Below are 15,834 nucleotides of genomic sequence, written 5' to 3'. Positions count from 1 at the left end.
GATAAATGTTGCTTCTGAGAGATAGCGATAAAGTATCTTAGTCACCGCATCGAAGCAGGCGGACAGCACCCGGTGGAAAAGAATATTTATGCAGTTGAGCTGGCAGCTTCGCCTGAAAACATAACAGAACTGCGTACTTTCCTCGGTTTAATTACCTCCTACTCGTTTCTGCCGAACATGTCCATGCTACTAGCCCCCTTGTACAAGGTAAGTGATATGGGGTTAGAAGAGGAGGCAGCATTCCAACGTGTCAAAAGCTATTTGTGCGCAGCGCCCATTCTAACTTATTTCGATCCACAGATGAAACTGCTGTTTCCATGCCACGCTTCATCACGTGGTATCGACGCCATACTTTTTCATCGCTCTAACGGTGAAAGAAGGACGATTGGATTTCGCTCCAAATACTTAATACCCATTCATAATCAATGTGTCAACGGCACTGATCGTTAACGAAACTTTGGCTGCGCAACTGCAGCGCTTTTTTAAAGCATCTGTAAAAGACAGCGAAAGGAGTACTGCCACTCCGTCGCAGACAAATATACACGTCTTCAAGCATGTGTGTCCAGTCCTGGTACCACCAAAGTATACGGTACTCTTAGCTATGTCGCTGTGAAGGTACCGATGACGGTTACACAAACTGTTTAGTTGTTTGGCTTTCTCGTCATGAAAGTCTGCACGCAACTCAGCGTGAAGCTGAGCGCGCCGTCAAGAGAAAAAGAATCTGCAAGCTTATGTCTATCCGAAACAAGGACTCAGCTTTGCTCTTACGTGCATGTACAGTGTGGCCGGAAGGAGGAATTTCGCAGAGCTGCCGGACGGAAATAGGTCGATCACGTGCATGGTGGCCACGTCGATCAGTATGACATCCCGGGACGAGCGCGGGTCCACCAAAAGCGCGAAGGCGGCGAGGTGCAGGGCGACGCTGAGGGCCTCAAGCTCTGGGAACTTCATCTGGAGCACCGCCACTGCGACCGATAAGCACACGCCTCCGGCAGCTTCGATGGCCCATGGGCCCAGGGCCGCCTCCTGAGCACGGTTGGAAGAAAGTATTCACATGGTCCATAAATTTTACAACCGTAGGTAGCAAGAGAAGCCAACGAAACTGTAAAAATGCGGCTGAAGGCCATTGCCTCCAGTTTAGGTTTAATCTGAAAGTTAATGCCCCAGAAAGTTCGCTGCCCTTACGCATAAGAGACGTATTCAATTCCATTTAATTAAGTTTATTTTAACAGATGTTTCTAAGGATACCTGAGCTGAAAGTTGTAAATCACAGCTTGACGTGGCCAAGAAAATCTCTACAAGGCAGTGCCGACGTAATTACTGAGAATAGTTAACAGAAACAATAGAAAAGATGGAGAATAGCAGACACTGCACAATATTAACCTTGCGTTGTTTCCTGAAGCATGACCAAGCGTAGTTTTCAATATTATCAGAAATAATACAAGAATACATCATGCATGCATATTTCAATAAAACTTTAGATGAGCTCTAATAATCATGATTTGGCGACGTAAAATTATTTTCTGTACATTTTCAGCACAAGCTACGAATTATAGAGTCTGAGAACACTTTTCTACCTCCATTTCCGAGTACTTAAAATGGCACTTTCGGGAGGGAGCAGAAGAAAGTGTACAATAAGTGGACCAGCCCGACGCTGTCTCAGCTCTCTCTCTCTCCTACATAAAAAAAAAACTACGCACTGATAGTATTTTTCCCGATTTTTCTTCTGATAGTGCTGCACAACAATTTTATTTTTGTTCACTGCTCGCATCTTGCTTCTGGTTGTACTGATAGTATGTATGATACATTAACTACAGCTTATTGGATATTTGTGCCGATAATATTATCGCATTTTTGGTTGAAGAATTGGCCGCAAAGAGCAGTGCCGACAGCAAAAAGGATGTGGAATGCGTGATCTGCCACATCATCTAGTTTGAAGAAAGTTCAAGTGCAGACTTTTCCTATATTTGGAAATAAAAAACTTGGTTTTCGTTTTTTTTACCTCAATTCTTGCCGCCTGGATAAAAGGTGTTAGGCAGTAAGCCTCAACCGCCAGGGAGTCTTCCAGGCTTCTTTGTTGCAGTGAACAGATGGGGAACGTGCTGTTGGAGTACCGGCACTGGCCAGATGTCAGGTTGCTGCAACTTGTCATTGGCTGAAAAAATGTCGATGATGACGCACTAGGTTTGACGCACTAGGTATGGAGCACTGCAGCAGACTGCAGTGCTCTACAAATTTATTGTAATATTTGCAGTGGGCAACTAAAGGCACTTGTCCCTCCAACGTTAGAATGAGTCGTATTTTAGTTGCACCACGCAGTCAGCCCACTGAGACAAAACACGCCACGACAAACAACTACTTCAGCGCTAAAGAGTAATTGAGAATACAAACTCTAAAACTCAGATGGCTTAAGCAACTAGCTGTTCCATGAAAAAGGAAAGAATAATGACCCTTTTTAAAACTGCTGTGTGTAAAATTCTCATAGTTGAAGCCTCGCAAGGGAACACAATAGCAGCGCAAGCGTCGGGACACTCAGATGCCAACACTTGTACGTCTAAATAAACGAGGCGAAAAAGAAAAGCAGAATCTCATTCTCGAGCTTTGTTCACTTACTGGTTTGCTTCACATTGGTCAGCCTGTATTCCAGAGTTGCTTTGTTAGAGTTTGAGTGGACACTAGGGTAGCTACTGTGCTAATAAAATTTGAGTTCCCTTATGTACCAACTCGGCTATCCTTTGTGAGAATGGCGGGAGAGGAAGCGGTCCTTTCTAAAATTTTTGCACGTTCAACAAAATCTTACCGATCAAAATTAACCCGCGAAATTGACACTGCAGCACAGCGTATAGACCAAGCATATGCAGTAGTTTAAACCGTGTATAAACTAAACCCATTACTAAGAAAACTATCACTGCAGTCGCACGCCACGTCACCCTTGATGCAAAACATTTTCAGAGCATAAATGGTTTACTTTTGAGCCTGGTTTTGAGAAGCTTATGATACCTCTCAATGTCTGATTCCATGTAGGGTTCTCAAGACGAGCCTCCCCATCCGCTTCCTAGAGCGTTTCGGCATGAGGGGTGCCGTAAGTCTCCAGTACACTCGTCAAACCCGAGCAAAAGTTCGGCATCTCAGCGTTAATACAAATACATATCTCATGTCTTGGTGGCATTGTGAATATACGCACAAAATCTGGAAGTCGCCGGTCCCACACTTCTTCCCTGATGAGTTTTCACAATGCACTCTAAGGGCCTCTCTACAGAAAATGCAACATCATCTTATGTATGTATTTAGTTAAATACATTCACAACAATATGAGTGTTTGGATCAAACTTACGAGACATCTTATGAAAAAGCACGCGCTACATGAGAGCTGTTTGGCCGCTGAGGGCCGAAATCTGGTTTAGACAAATCCACTAATTTCAGGCGCTACTCAGATCGCCCCTGTCGATTCACACTTTTCGAAAACGTTACACAGAAGCACAGGGAAATCTTTGACTTCCAATGGCAGTTTCCTGCAAAACCAGCATTATAATGTAGAAGGATTCTGACGAGGAAATACGACTGAGAAAGCAGATCATGTTGCACATATACCAAAGGCCAAGACTGTACCGCTTGTGACCAAAGAATGAAGAAAGCACAGTTTCGGCCGCGCTGGCCGTGACCCCTCCCTCAATGGTGGAGGATGACAGCAATGCCTTCCGGACGACTTACGTGTGCGCAGATGGTCGCCAGACTTGGAAGTGGGCCGCAGAAAACCCTGTCGTACATGGCCACCACCGTCAGTGTCGCGTAGCCGAGCAACTTGTAAATGATCATCACGGGCAGCAGGCAAACCACTAAAACCACAACTACGGTGAACAACATGTCTAAAAGCCTACAAGGATAGCACCGAAAGGTTTAAGTAGCCTTGGCCGGCCGGTCGGCTGGGATGGAGACTTCTTTCTTCTTCGCTCGGAGAGGACACGGTGACCACTAGAGCAATAGACCGATCACTGTTTCACCGCCGTTTATGGGATAAGTTCCTGATACAAACGGAGACCACTTTAGTAAGAAAACCGATAACAACAGTAACAAAAGAAATGGGGTGAAATTAAAATCGTTTTTTGGTGAAGGAAATGGCGCAGTATCTGTCTCAAACCTCTGCGGACACCTAAACCGTGCCGTAAAAAAAGGAATAAAGTAGAGAGTGAAAGAAGAAAAGAAAAAATAGGTGCCATAGTGGAGGGCTCCGGAATAATTTTGACCACCTGGGGAACTTTAACGTACACTGACATCGCAAAGAACATGGAGGCCTTAGCGTTTCGCCTCCATCGAAACGCAGCCGCCGCTGTCGGGTTCGAACCCGGGTACTGCGGACCAGTAGCTGAAAGTTTAACCACTGAGCCACCGCGAGAGAAATTCGGCGATTATATGCTTTCTGAACGAGTCCCTCGAATGACTGAAAGCGCCGCCTTTATCAGTTACGAATTAATTAACTGATGTACGTGGACAATTTGAATACATTTTTTGAAACATGGGAAGTGCACGCTTACGACGTTCTCTGTTCACCCTTAAGAGGTCTAAGTGTATGTGCTCTCTGAAAATAGTGTGTCATCAGCAGTGTGCGCGGAGGAGGGACACGCTAGTTGCCAAGTTGTTCCAAAGCACCAGTGAATGCGAAGGTCCCTTACCAGTGCAATGCCTCACAAATGTGCGTGAGCAAACCGCAGCACTAATTTAACTAGGGGACTTGTCACAACATCAATAATACACAAATTCACGGCAAGGAAGCGTGAAAGTTTGGAAACATGAGGACCTGCATCTGGAAAGAGAAGGTCGGGATTAGGACGTTAGCATCTAAAGCGAAGTACTGTCGGAGTCAAAGGCCTCTGACAACCCCTACCCGCTCCAAGTTCCGAACCATGCCGCGCCGCAAGGGTCGCAGCCAGGCTATGTACTCCTGGTGTCAAGACCACCGGTCACGGCACCAGAACAACATCGCTATGTGGTCTTCAGGTGGTGATCTCTTGTAGCGCAAAAAATAAAAATAAAAATTTGTTTTGGGGGAAAGGAAATAGAGCATTAACCTTCTCACATATCTCGGTGGACAAACGAACTGCGTCGTAAGGAAAGGGAGGAAGGTGAGAGTGAAGGAATTAATAATAATAATAATTGGTTTCTGCGGAGAGGAAATGGCGCAGTATCTGTCTCAAATATCGGCGGACACCAGAACCGCGCCGTAAGGGAAGGGATAAAGTAGAGAGTGAACGAAGAAAAGAAGAAAGAGATACAGTAGTGGAGGGCTCCGGAATAATTTCGACCACTTGCGGGTATTTCACGTGCACTGACATCGCAGAGCACACGGGTGCCTTAGCGTTTTGCCTCCATTTAAACGTAACCGCCGCGGTAGAGTTCGAACCCGGGAACACGGTATCAGTAGCCGAGCGCCCTAACCTCAGAGCCACCGACGCGGGGTGAAGGAAATAATTTCTACCAGCGTGGGATCTTTAACGGGTACTGACATCGCACAGCAACAGGCTCCAAACGCGGATACCACGGCTCAGCAACTGAGCGCCTTAACCACTGAGCCACCATGGTGGGTATCCAGTTTTACCTCCTGGAAATTTGAAAAGCTTTTAACTTCAGGTCGTACCAGCGAAGGCAGTGACGATGCAGGAACGACCGGCGGGCTGGTTGATCCAGTTTTATTACACACCTGCCGCAATGCGTCACACATGCATGCGAGCCGTGCAAGTCTTCGGCTATGCTGGCCCAAGTTCCAGTAACCGGACAATGAACTGCGAGCTTGGCTAAATAACACCGTTGCCACCCAACGAGCGGAAATTGTTACGGCCGAGGTTCCACTTCGATATTACTCGAAACCTTCCATATCTTGTACTTTCATAAAACTGCTGAAGCAAATACGATAGCAAGATAGATGCAACTGTTTTTGTTCGCGTATGAACATTTTCTTGGATTGATAAGTTTATTATTTTACTGCATACACTTATATTCATTATTTTGCTGTGTACACTGAAATTCAGTCGAACTGATTTGGATTCTAGGTGGTGAGGGCCATACGTTGTTAGTGGCTAGTTATTAAAAAAATAACGATGGAAGGAAAAGATGTTGCTGGCCGCGGCATCTGCCATCGGAATCTGAAGAACCTTTGGGGGACTAGCGGGAATAAAAGGACAGGGAGAGGAAGAGAAAAGGGGGAGCGATTATAAGAAATGATAGGTGTAGCGGCAGTATACATTATGTACAAATAAATATTATGAAAATATTATTATTATTAGAGCCGTATGCGTTTAGAAACCTGGACGTGACAATGAATCATTCTTGCGTCTCTCTAGCTTGACACAAAAACCCCCTTCATGCATAACCGCTTGTTTAATCCTATAAATTCATTGTTCACAATATTTGCTAACGACATTGAAAGAACGACGCCAGTATTGCTATTATTTAAAAAAAGTTGATCAGTTCCTCGGCGGCTGCTGTTAGGGAGCCCGCAGCCGACAAATGGGTCAATTTTTGGGGGACGGAGACAACCAGCAGTGCAGGCGTACCATGTCGCAACGAAGACCAAACCTGCATTGCAAGAAATAAATAAAATTTTTGAATGTAGAATCGCTGTCAGAACGTTTTCTAACAAGTGCAAGGAAGAGTAAAAAAACAGACCCACCAAATCTAAGCTGGCGCACTACGTTGTCTACTTTTATACCAATTGTAAGCCAAAATGGGTAAGTAAGATAAGCTTCGCAAGTTCAAGACTGCTAATGTGGCAGAACCGACACTGCAGAGCACAATCAGAATCAAGGCTCCCTGATGCACAAAATACAATATCGGCAATCATACAGTCAATTATAGAGTATTTATTTAGCGTTGAAGAATAGGTCGTGTGAGAAATTTTTCTTCTTTCATACACTGACTGCTTCGAGGCGCACATACGACAATGCCACTGAGACTCTAGAAAAGCTAGGCACTTGAAAAAAATCCTTCAAGTCTTCAAGTTCGTGATGTGGCAAAACAAAACTTTAGGGGGCCATTAATCGGACCAACGCGGCGGAAGTGCGTAAGCTTTCTCCTTTAAGTCGCCGATATATTCCAGTTCCTATTTTATTCCAATTCAGATCCTATTCCAATTCCCACTACGCAATCACGCAAAATATCTTACACTGATGATAGATCGCGGCGATACTTCACACTAATGTGCAGGTAAGCGATGCACCACTGGCTTCTGAGAAGGTAGGCCTGCCGCAAGCCTCATTTTCGCACAGACAGCTTCTCAGGAGGATGTAAATTTGGCACGTAGAGTTGCTCTTGTCTGAGTCATCTTAATTTTTGCTGACTTTTTTGGAGTCTCCATTCTAAATGTGGAGAGCGGGCGACTGTCAGTATGACAGATAGGAGAACAGGTGACAGGTTTCAGGTGAGGAGAGACAAATCCACTCTTAACGCCAGATTGCAGGTGGAGGCTTCACACAAACGCCCACAACGCTGAACGGTTTTCGCCTCCATGACCCCCAATGCTCTCACATTAAAAGTTTCACAGGAAATGCAACAACTCGCGGACATTTACATTTCTTTTTCAAATTTCGTCACGCAACGATGCTCCTTTGTTTCTATCGGCATTTATTGAGTACGTCCGCTTGAGTAAAAAAAAATTGTAACATATCAACCGCAAAATCAGAAACTGGGGCACTTTTGAGTGAGGCAGGTGAAAAAGCGACCGCAGTATTATGTCACTTCAGTGGGAAGCATAATGGCACACTCCAACTCCTTTTAGCGCGCAGGCTGCTGCTCTGATGACCAAGCAAAGCAGGAGTGAATACGACATTTCACTCCTCTGAATATATATAGAAGGAATAAACAATGGCTGGAGAGACTAAAGAAGCCAGTTTATTCGTGAAGCGTGGCTGCCTCCACTAATAAGAGCTCAGAAGAGGCCTAAATAAAAGTGCGGCTTCTGCTCGCCATGGCAAGCTCAGAATATGAAAGCAGCCAATACTCATCGAAACTAAGAAAAGCATTACCAGAATGTCTCTTGCGTTTTAAGGTTCGTTTTGGTCACAAAAGTGGAGTTTTGTGTAGTGATGAACACTGAAGATACCTGTACAGAAAACATAAGAGAACAGCGTTCCGATGTTAGATCTAAATGCACAACCTCGAGCGTCAGGTAACCACTGAACAAGAGCGGCGACTGTTTCGTATTCTGCTTTTGGGTGCCCGTATGCTGCGTGGGTAAAAAGATTAGAGTGCTGTCCGTTGGTTTGGTTTATGGGGCTTAACGTCCCAAAGTTATCAAGGACGCCATAGTAAAGGTCTACGGAAATTTCTTTAACGCGCGCGGACATCGCACAGTAGACGGGCCCCTAGAATTTTGCCTCCATCCAAATTCGACTGCCACGGCGAGAATCGAACCCGCGTCTTTGGGGTCAGCAGCCGAGCCCCATAACCAATGAGCCAACGCGGCGGCAGCTGTCTGTTCACCCAGAGCCTTGTTACCTCCCTTTTTATCATGTTCCTTCTGTCCAGCTTCGTTCTACAAGCCTCAAAGCACGCATATAGACCAACTAGGCGAAAAACAAGCTCTGCTACTTAGAAGTCACCTACTAAATAGAAGTCGCCCAGTCATCCTCTACGCCGATCGAAGGGAGGCCGCGGTGGCGGCCCCAACTGCAGAGCCTCTTGCATCACCTCCGGCAGCTGAGGTGCCGGGGCCAAGACTTCGGCCAACATGAGGACCAGCAGGATGAGCCACACTACCGCAAGGATCGCGTCGGCAGTGAACTTGCACGACAGCTGGCAGCACTCGCGGACGCGCACCTGCAAACACATCATCCTTACCACCAGGTTGACTACACCCACTGCAGGGCAAATGCCTCTTCCATGTCTCTCCAATTAGCCCTCTGCTTTGCCAGCTGCGCCCACCTTTGTACCCCGGCAAACTTCTTTGTCTCTTCCGCCCACCTAACTTTCTGCCGCCCCGTGCTAGGCTTGCCTTCTCTTCACACCTTAAGCAAAAATCGTGTAAGTGGGAATAACTGCTCCACATGGTCCACTCAACTGACAGTTGGCTCGTGCGAAAGATGTATGCTGTTTCTGCATAAGTGATTCCTAAGGGAGTATCCATTGGTCTTTGCAGATACAGGTGGTTGGGGCAGTGCAAGTACTCCCAGAGAACAAATTCTTGAGCCATATTTGGAGCATTTGACTTACAGTCTACCGCCTCGACCACACTTGTCTAGAGAGCTCGAGTGGTGTGCTGTGCAGCAAATGAAGTGAACTGTTATCGCAGCTTCTCTACTAGGAGGAAGGTGCATAAGCCTGTGTCAATTCGGCCGGGGCGGAAGCGCAAGTTTTACGTATAAAACTCAGCACCTGCTTTATAATTTCGCTTTATTCTCTCAACATAGCATCGCTCGAACGCTCTACACAAGTGTAATCGTGTCCACACTCATTAGCTAACACAGATTGATCTTTTGTCAGTCAAATCCTGACATCAGCTAGTTATACACCATAGGAGAAGTTCAACGCGAGCACAGATATTAAAGAGGATGGCTTAAAACTGTGCCCCTTTTGCTGCACCTTTTATTCGCCATCTCTGCCCGCGAAAGCCAGTGATCGACTGCCTACGAGTTGCCAAAATTTCGCCATTGAGCTCCGATGAGAAAGAAGGGCGCAGTGCTTTTTGCTGCCGCGTTAGTTGTATGAAGAACTTGCAGGAATACAGTACTGCCCCCATCATTGTATCGCCTGCCAAATAAAACCTAAACTATTGAGCTCCTCTTCAATAAGGCTGTAGAATAGAACCACTTCAGCCTCGTGGAGCAGGTGCTCCATAGAGCTCTCGACGCAGTCCATCTATTATCATATGGTCAACGTGGGTCTGAGGTAGGGTGTCATACGGGCGCGCTGTGCCTGCGGAGTGTGGGCACAATAAACACGTTGCTTTCACTACTCTGCCCCGAGGAATGAATAATGACTGCGAGATATCTCCCGTAAATTGTGACTTAGTCATTTCTTCTAGTCCTCATTTTGGTTGTAGCCGATGGACGGGAACATATCCTAAAAACTACGGAGTAATACAGTGCAAAGGTTAGTCTCTAGTGGAAATACAAAGCGAGGGCTGCGAAACACGCACGAGATTTTGGCTGAACCGGAGTACCCGGATTCGAACGCATATAACTGCTCAAAACGCGCTGTAACTTCTTTTAGAATTCTTAGCGCATCTTATAATAGCTAAGGCGAAATGGTGAGCAAATTTGTGTCCTCTCTACATTACTGTTAATCAGTGCGGGGCAGCCCCTTTGCGACAAATTTAACAGGCTGTTAAAGCGCGTAAAAAAACCCTTACACGTAATGGCAAATGTAAAACACGCAGAATCTGCTCCCCTCGTTTGAACCTTTTAATGAACACAGGTCACAAGATTTATGCCGACACATGTTGTCTCGCTAGCGCCGTTTTAGTACCAAACACAATATCGTTCTTCTTTTGGGCGCAGCGGGCTTGTTGTGAATTGATGAGTCCAATCCCACCAGCACTGAACACTGGAAAATCCGAAAATGGTATACGGCAACTGCGCTCGACAAATCCAAGTAATCTAATCAACACCAAAGGTTGGGCATTAACCTTGCGAAATTAACCCTTTATTGAGTTTAAACAATCGCTCAAAATCTGATGCACATTCTTGGAATTTTCTTTTTGTTAATGTCTATATGTGGCCGTGTGCGTGCTTCAAATCTCCTGTAAAAATTTTTGCTTTGCTATTCGCACATGCTACTACGCTGAATTGATTTATTTGATATCTTAAGCCTGTAGCTATTCTTGATCGTGTATTTTAATCATGGCACTGTATTTTGGGGACCCGCGTGTCATAAAGCCATCGAATAACGGCGATTCCCTTCCTCCCCTGTGCACCTTGTCATACCCAGCACTTCTGGACAAAAGAATTTTTGAGCGGGGAACCGTTTATTAATGCAGTTTTTCATATAAGGTAAGATTTATCTATAGCAATCAATATATCCGCTGATCACTCGACAGCAGTTTTGTATTTTTTTCTATTCACGTCTTTGCTATCGTCAACAGCGTGCCGCGTTGGTTGTCTGTGGAAGTCTTAACTGTTCAATACGATCGATGGAAACACTTTAAAAGCGAGATTTTGCTGCATACAATATGTTCATATCAGTGTCTTAGAATTTTTCAATTTTCAAAATTTTCCCTAAAAAGCTGGAGTTCTAAGATTCATGACCGTGACATCAATATTTTACGGATAACAACTGTGCCTTACGGTGCACCTTCAAGCTGGTTAAGGCTATTTAAGCTGGTTAAGGCTTCTTGATTTAAGGTACATCCTGCAAGCTCCCTGGGAATTAAGGGTGTTGCCAAAAGCTGCACTGAAGCCAACAAATTGTAGCAGCCAGCTGTGCTCCTTACCCTGTTCTTTGCTGTCTCGAAGGATGGTGTCAGGCAGTAGGCCCGGACAGCCGAGGCGTCGTCGGGGGTCCCGTTGTGCAACGAGCAGCTCGGCAGCGTGTTATTCGAGTATCGACACTGGCCAGATGTCAGGTGGCGACACTCTTTGTTCGGCTGGACAAAACGATTCCGATCCACTGATTTTGAACAAGCAGAATAAAAGGATTGGTTTTTGCTTTTCTTACTGTTGGCGCCGTATAGTCCCGCCTCCTCTTTAATGGCGCGGTCTCGTTGAGAGTAATAATTGCTTCAATTCACTTTTACCAAATTTGCCATTCGTTATAATTTGCATGAAGACGTTTATTTGCCCTAAGCGGAGGGGCTTTATTTTTTTGTTTTTCATATACATACTAATTGTGCTATGCAGCATTGCAGTCTGGCAAGAAGGGGCGGTGTGCATGATAAGCGAGAAAGTTTTAATATGACAATAAATAAAAAAACTGAGAGAGAGCGCTGACACACGAAGGTAACAACATATAAAAATACTTAATGTTTATCTTGAACTAGCAAGAAACAGAAATATTTGTTAATATAGAAGGCAACGACAGTGTCTTCGGGAAGTAACTATTCTTACGATGTCCAAGGTAAAAAGGATTTTATTTACTATTCCTCGCTGGGAATAAGTTCCCGAAAATTATTCCAATGAAATTCCTATAAAGCCAAATATTGCTCCGAGTGACATTCTTTTTTTTTCAGAGTGACAAGAGCTTCCCAGTCTACCAGAGCGACACTTACGGATGAGAGTGGTTTGAGGATGACTTACGGTCGCACAAACGGTCGCCAAGCTCGGAAGCGAGGCGCAGAAGGCCGCGTCGAACATGGAAGCCCCTGCCGTCAACAAGGTGTCAGTGAGAACCATGCCGACCAGGATCCTGACTGGCACCAGGTAGGCCACTGAACTCATGAGTACGACGTAGAGGAGACCGTGCGCAACAACCGGTGCCATTGGTGCCTTTGCAGGAGCGGATGACTTTGGTACTCAGTGCGCTCCTTCTACTGGCCTGGCGGCCGATGCGAGCGGCTGTTGTTCAGAAAAAAAAGCAGATCTGTTTAAAGCACAAAAAACCAGAACTTCAGTACCAAGATAACGAACGAAAGAGCAGATATTCTTCAAGTATGAGTGCCTCAACTTACGGATGGTGCAGCTTCTCAAAGCGCCGACGCAGTGGTGCGCGGGAAGAACTTCTTCTTCTTCACCCCAGGTATATGGCACATACCCACGCGGCGGGATTGGCGAAGGTGCAGTTGAATAAACAAAGAAGTTTCCATGGAAGATGACAAAATTGTAGCACCAATCGTGAATTTTGAAAAATCAATGAATACAAAAAAACAGAACAATATTGAAAGTTAAATAACAGACAGCGTTTTGGTGAAAAAAGAAGAGCTCGTAGAACTTTAAAAGAATTAGCACATCAACCTACCAGTTGCAATTATGTAATCGTAGAGAAACCCACAAATAGAACCCAATGCAAATCCCTTGGCGTTCGCACCAAACGATAATAATACTGGCAAAGATAAAGGGAGCCCTAACCTGGAGAGAGGGACCTCCAGGTAAATCTTTCTCTGATGTGCGAACGTTGGCTTTCTTCATTTTCCTCTACTTCGATTATATCGCAAGTAGGGCCCCCTATCAGTTGCCGTAGTTGCACTACCTTGCACAACATCTCGGTATATTTTGTCAGCAGCAATGATGGCTTTCATTTATAGCACTCGCCACACTCTCTCAAAAGATAATTTTCTTTCAAAAATGTTCCGTTCTGTGGTTTAGTATTGTCTGCGGATATATTGAGTTTTATAGTAAGATTTCCCAATATATAAAAATTGCGTTCATAAAGTATTTACCGTTAAAAATGCTTTTCTCCACAATTGTTGCACGTGTGTGCCTTTACATTGCTGTCTTGTTCTGTTTTCCATCAACTTAACAGCAAGATGGAACTACGGAAAAGTGTCTTTTTAATTAATTTTTCCCTGTTTAATGCAGGCGAAGTTAGAGGGCATACAGTATCATGCTCTTGACATATTCTTTGCACTGAACAAGTCTGTGATGAAGAGTTTTGTCGATTGTGCGCTGCCAGAGACGATGCGAAGGACGAGCGCAAGAACATTGGAAGGCGTAATCATGGCGGCACGCAGGGCTTCTATCTAAGCTCGAGGTTCAAAAAGACATGCCTACAATGTCTCTGCTCGGGTGGAATGTGTCAGGACTGACTTCAACGACACCTGCCTCGGCGCTTCGGTTCCCTTCCTCACACAGCCTAAAGCCCCTATGGCGCAGCTTGGCTAACACATCTGATCCGACGAATCCGCCTACCACGCTCTCACCGGACAGGCGCTAACTTAAAGGGGCCATGACGTGGTCGCTCTTTATATTGCAGTTTTCTGCTTCAGTAACAAATACAACAGCTTATGACTAAGTTTCCGAAATTGGCTGCCCTGGATGCGCTGTATATTAAAAAAAATCCGATCGAAATTGAGAACTGGGAACTCCTCCTACCGGAAGCGACCGCCATATTGAATTCTCTCGTGACGTCACTAAGGTCGACACGGAGCAACGCCTTCTGCTCTCGTTGCTGCAATGTGCGCAGCGATGTCCCTTTCCCCCCTGTAATTTCGCGGGCGAACGAAGTAGCAATCGTCCCCCATATATGAGTGGCTGGCGCTGCAAAAGCGTTATTAACAGTTACGCAGTTATTCTTCGGTATAGGTAGGGTCCGGACACAGTAGGCCGAAGCGGCGGCGATCAACGGTCGGGTGAGCTGGTCGGTATACAAATGCGGTCGCTGATGCACCGGTCTCTCACGCTAGATCAGCGACGACGCCAGCACGACCAACAACTCCGTATCGCAATAGTGTAAAGAGTGAACTTAATGGGAACTGGCAGAGTGTGGTGGGGGACTAGTTTGTATGACATTCTATAAACTTAATAACTTTAAAACTTATTGGACCTGATCATGCTAGCCACGGCGACATACGCGATGTGCGTGCACCAGCGCAGCTGTGCTTTCATTCGGTTCCTGCGCACGGAATCTATCGGTGAGACAAGCGACACGGGCAGAAAACGCCGCAGGACGGTGCCGCTCGTCGCTCGACGCCGTCGCCTGGTCTTGTCCGGCTGAGCGAAAGCTTGACGTCCGGTGAATAGACGGCCCGAAAACTGCGCTTGTGTACCTTATGCGTATCGGAAAGAGCGGAACTAGCTGCTGCATTTCGTATCTTCACAATTTCTTACTAATCAGCGGGGAACTTTTGCCATATTCTTGAATTTCGGTTGAAGGTGGAGCGCCGGCCCCCTTCGTGACAAGGCCTAGCGAGTACGTAGGATTCGTGTGTGCGATTTCGGCGATTGCGAAGAGAAATTCGCAAGTTTTAGCGCCTGAAAATAGCTGTCGAGCGAAGGTTTGGCTACAGTGCCCTATAAGCGACGACTGCCTACATCGCCGGGCGCGAGTACAAAAAAGGGGGAAGTGCTGATATGTGACCCGGTCTTCACAGCATGTGCTGAGAGCAGCCTTCGGCGTCGACTGTGGACTACGAATCTGGTTGTTTTCATTAGGTCAAGTAATGTGCGAACGTATTTTTAGCTAAAGCGTTTTAAAATCAGATATTGTTGGCATAAGAGGAAGCAGATACAATTAAATGGGAAGCGCCAGTCCTACGTACGCTAAGCGTTTCCCAAGCAGGCGATAGAGCATCAGAGGCGCTTAATTGTTGCAGTGTTATCATAGTGTGTAAATGAGTAAAAATACAATCTGTGGGCAGTACTACGTATTATTTAAGATAAGGAGAGCCCACCTTGCGTTTTATCCTCCGCAAACGAGCAGTACTGTTTGCGCACAGCTATGTAAACAACCCCAGCGCGGGGCTGCAGTTGTCGTTATCGTCGCATTCCTGGGCCACAATGCGCACGCACAGTAAACGCTAAGTGATGTACTATTATTTTCAAGCACTCATTTAGACGGCGGCGACTATTCCTCGGTGCGGGCAGTGAAAGCATTGTAGTCGCGTAGGGTTTTGCAAGTGGCTTGCCTCCTGCAAAAGGGTCCTACGAGTCGAAGGGAATGTATGTTCGACTTACAAATGCACACTTTGTTTTTGTTGTTGTTGCCTTGGTGACATAACACATACCCACGTCGGGGGATTGGCCAGGGTCAGTGAGGAGACCCCCATAGAATAGGGTAAACTGGTGTCAAGCTAATGATTGAGCCATGGTTGAAATTATGTAGTAATTTAAAAGGAAAGGAAGAAACAAAATATCGGGAGCGAATATCAGAGAATTAAATAATTAAATATATGAAAACACCCAAACGCTCTTTTAAATGCGGAAATTTCGGAAACAATTAGCAAGGGAATCTACAGGTAGCTGTTACATAATTGTG

The 15,834-nt window shown here is 45.7% G+C and overlaps 1 protein-coding gene across 1 annotated transcript; it reads right to left on the bottom strand.

The window, feature by feature from the left end:
- Positions 1–6,428: 6,428 nt before the first annotated feature.
- On the bottom strand, positions 6,429–12,654 carry LOC144135340 (uncharacterized). Its single transcript, XM_077668036.1, has 5 exons — positions 12,593–12,654; positions 12,222–12,479; positions 11,420–11,572; positions 8,596–8,808; positions 6,429–6,570 (listed from the first exon to the last, which is right to left on the bottom strand). Exons 2-4 carry the CDS (start codon positions 12,402–12,404, stop codon positions 8,614–8,616), a joined length of 531 nt encoding a protein of 176 aa, XP_077524162.1. The 5' UTR covers positions 12,405–12,479; positions 12,593–12,654; the 3' UTR covers positions 6,429–6,570; positions 8,596–8,613.
- Positions 12,655–15,834: the final 3,180 nt, after the last annotated feature.

This window comes from Amblyomma americanum, chromosome 5 (genome assembly GCF_052857255.1).
Source record: "Amblyomma americanum isolate KBUSLIRL-KWMA chromosome 5, ASM5285725v1, whole genome shotgun sequence".
In the NCBI taxonomy this organism is placed as follows: Eukaryota; Metazoa; Arthropoda; class Arachnida; order Ixodida; family Ixodidae; genus Amblyomma; species Amblyomma americanum.
The sequence above is the reverse complement of the archived record's forward strand: the minus strand, read 5'-3'. Positions and strand labels throughout refer to the sequence as shown.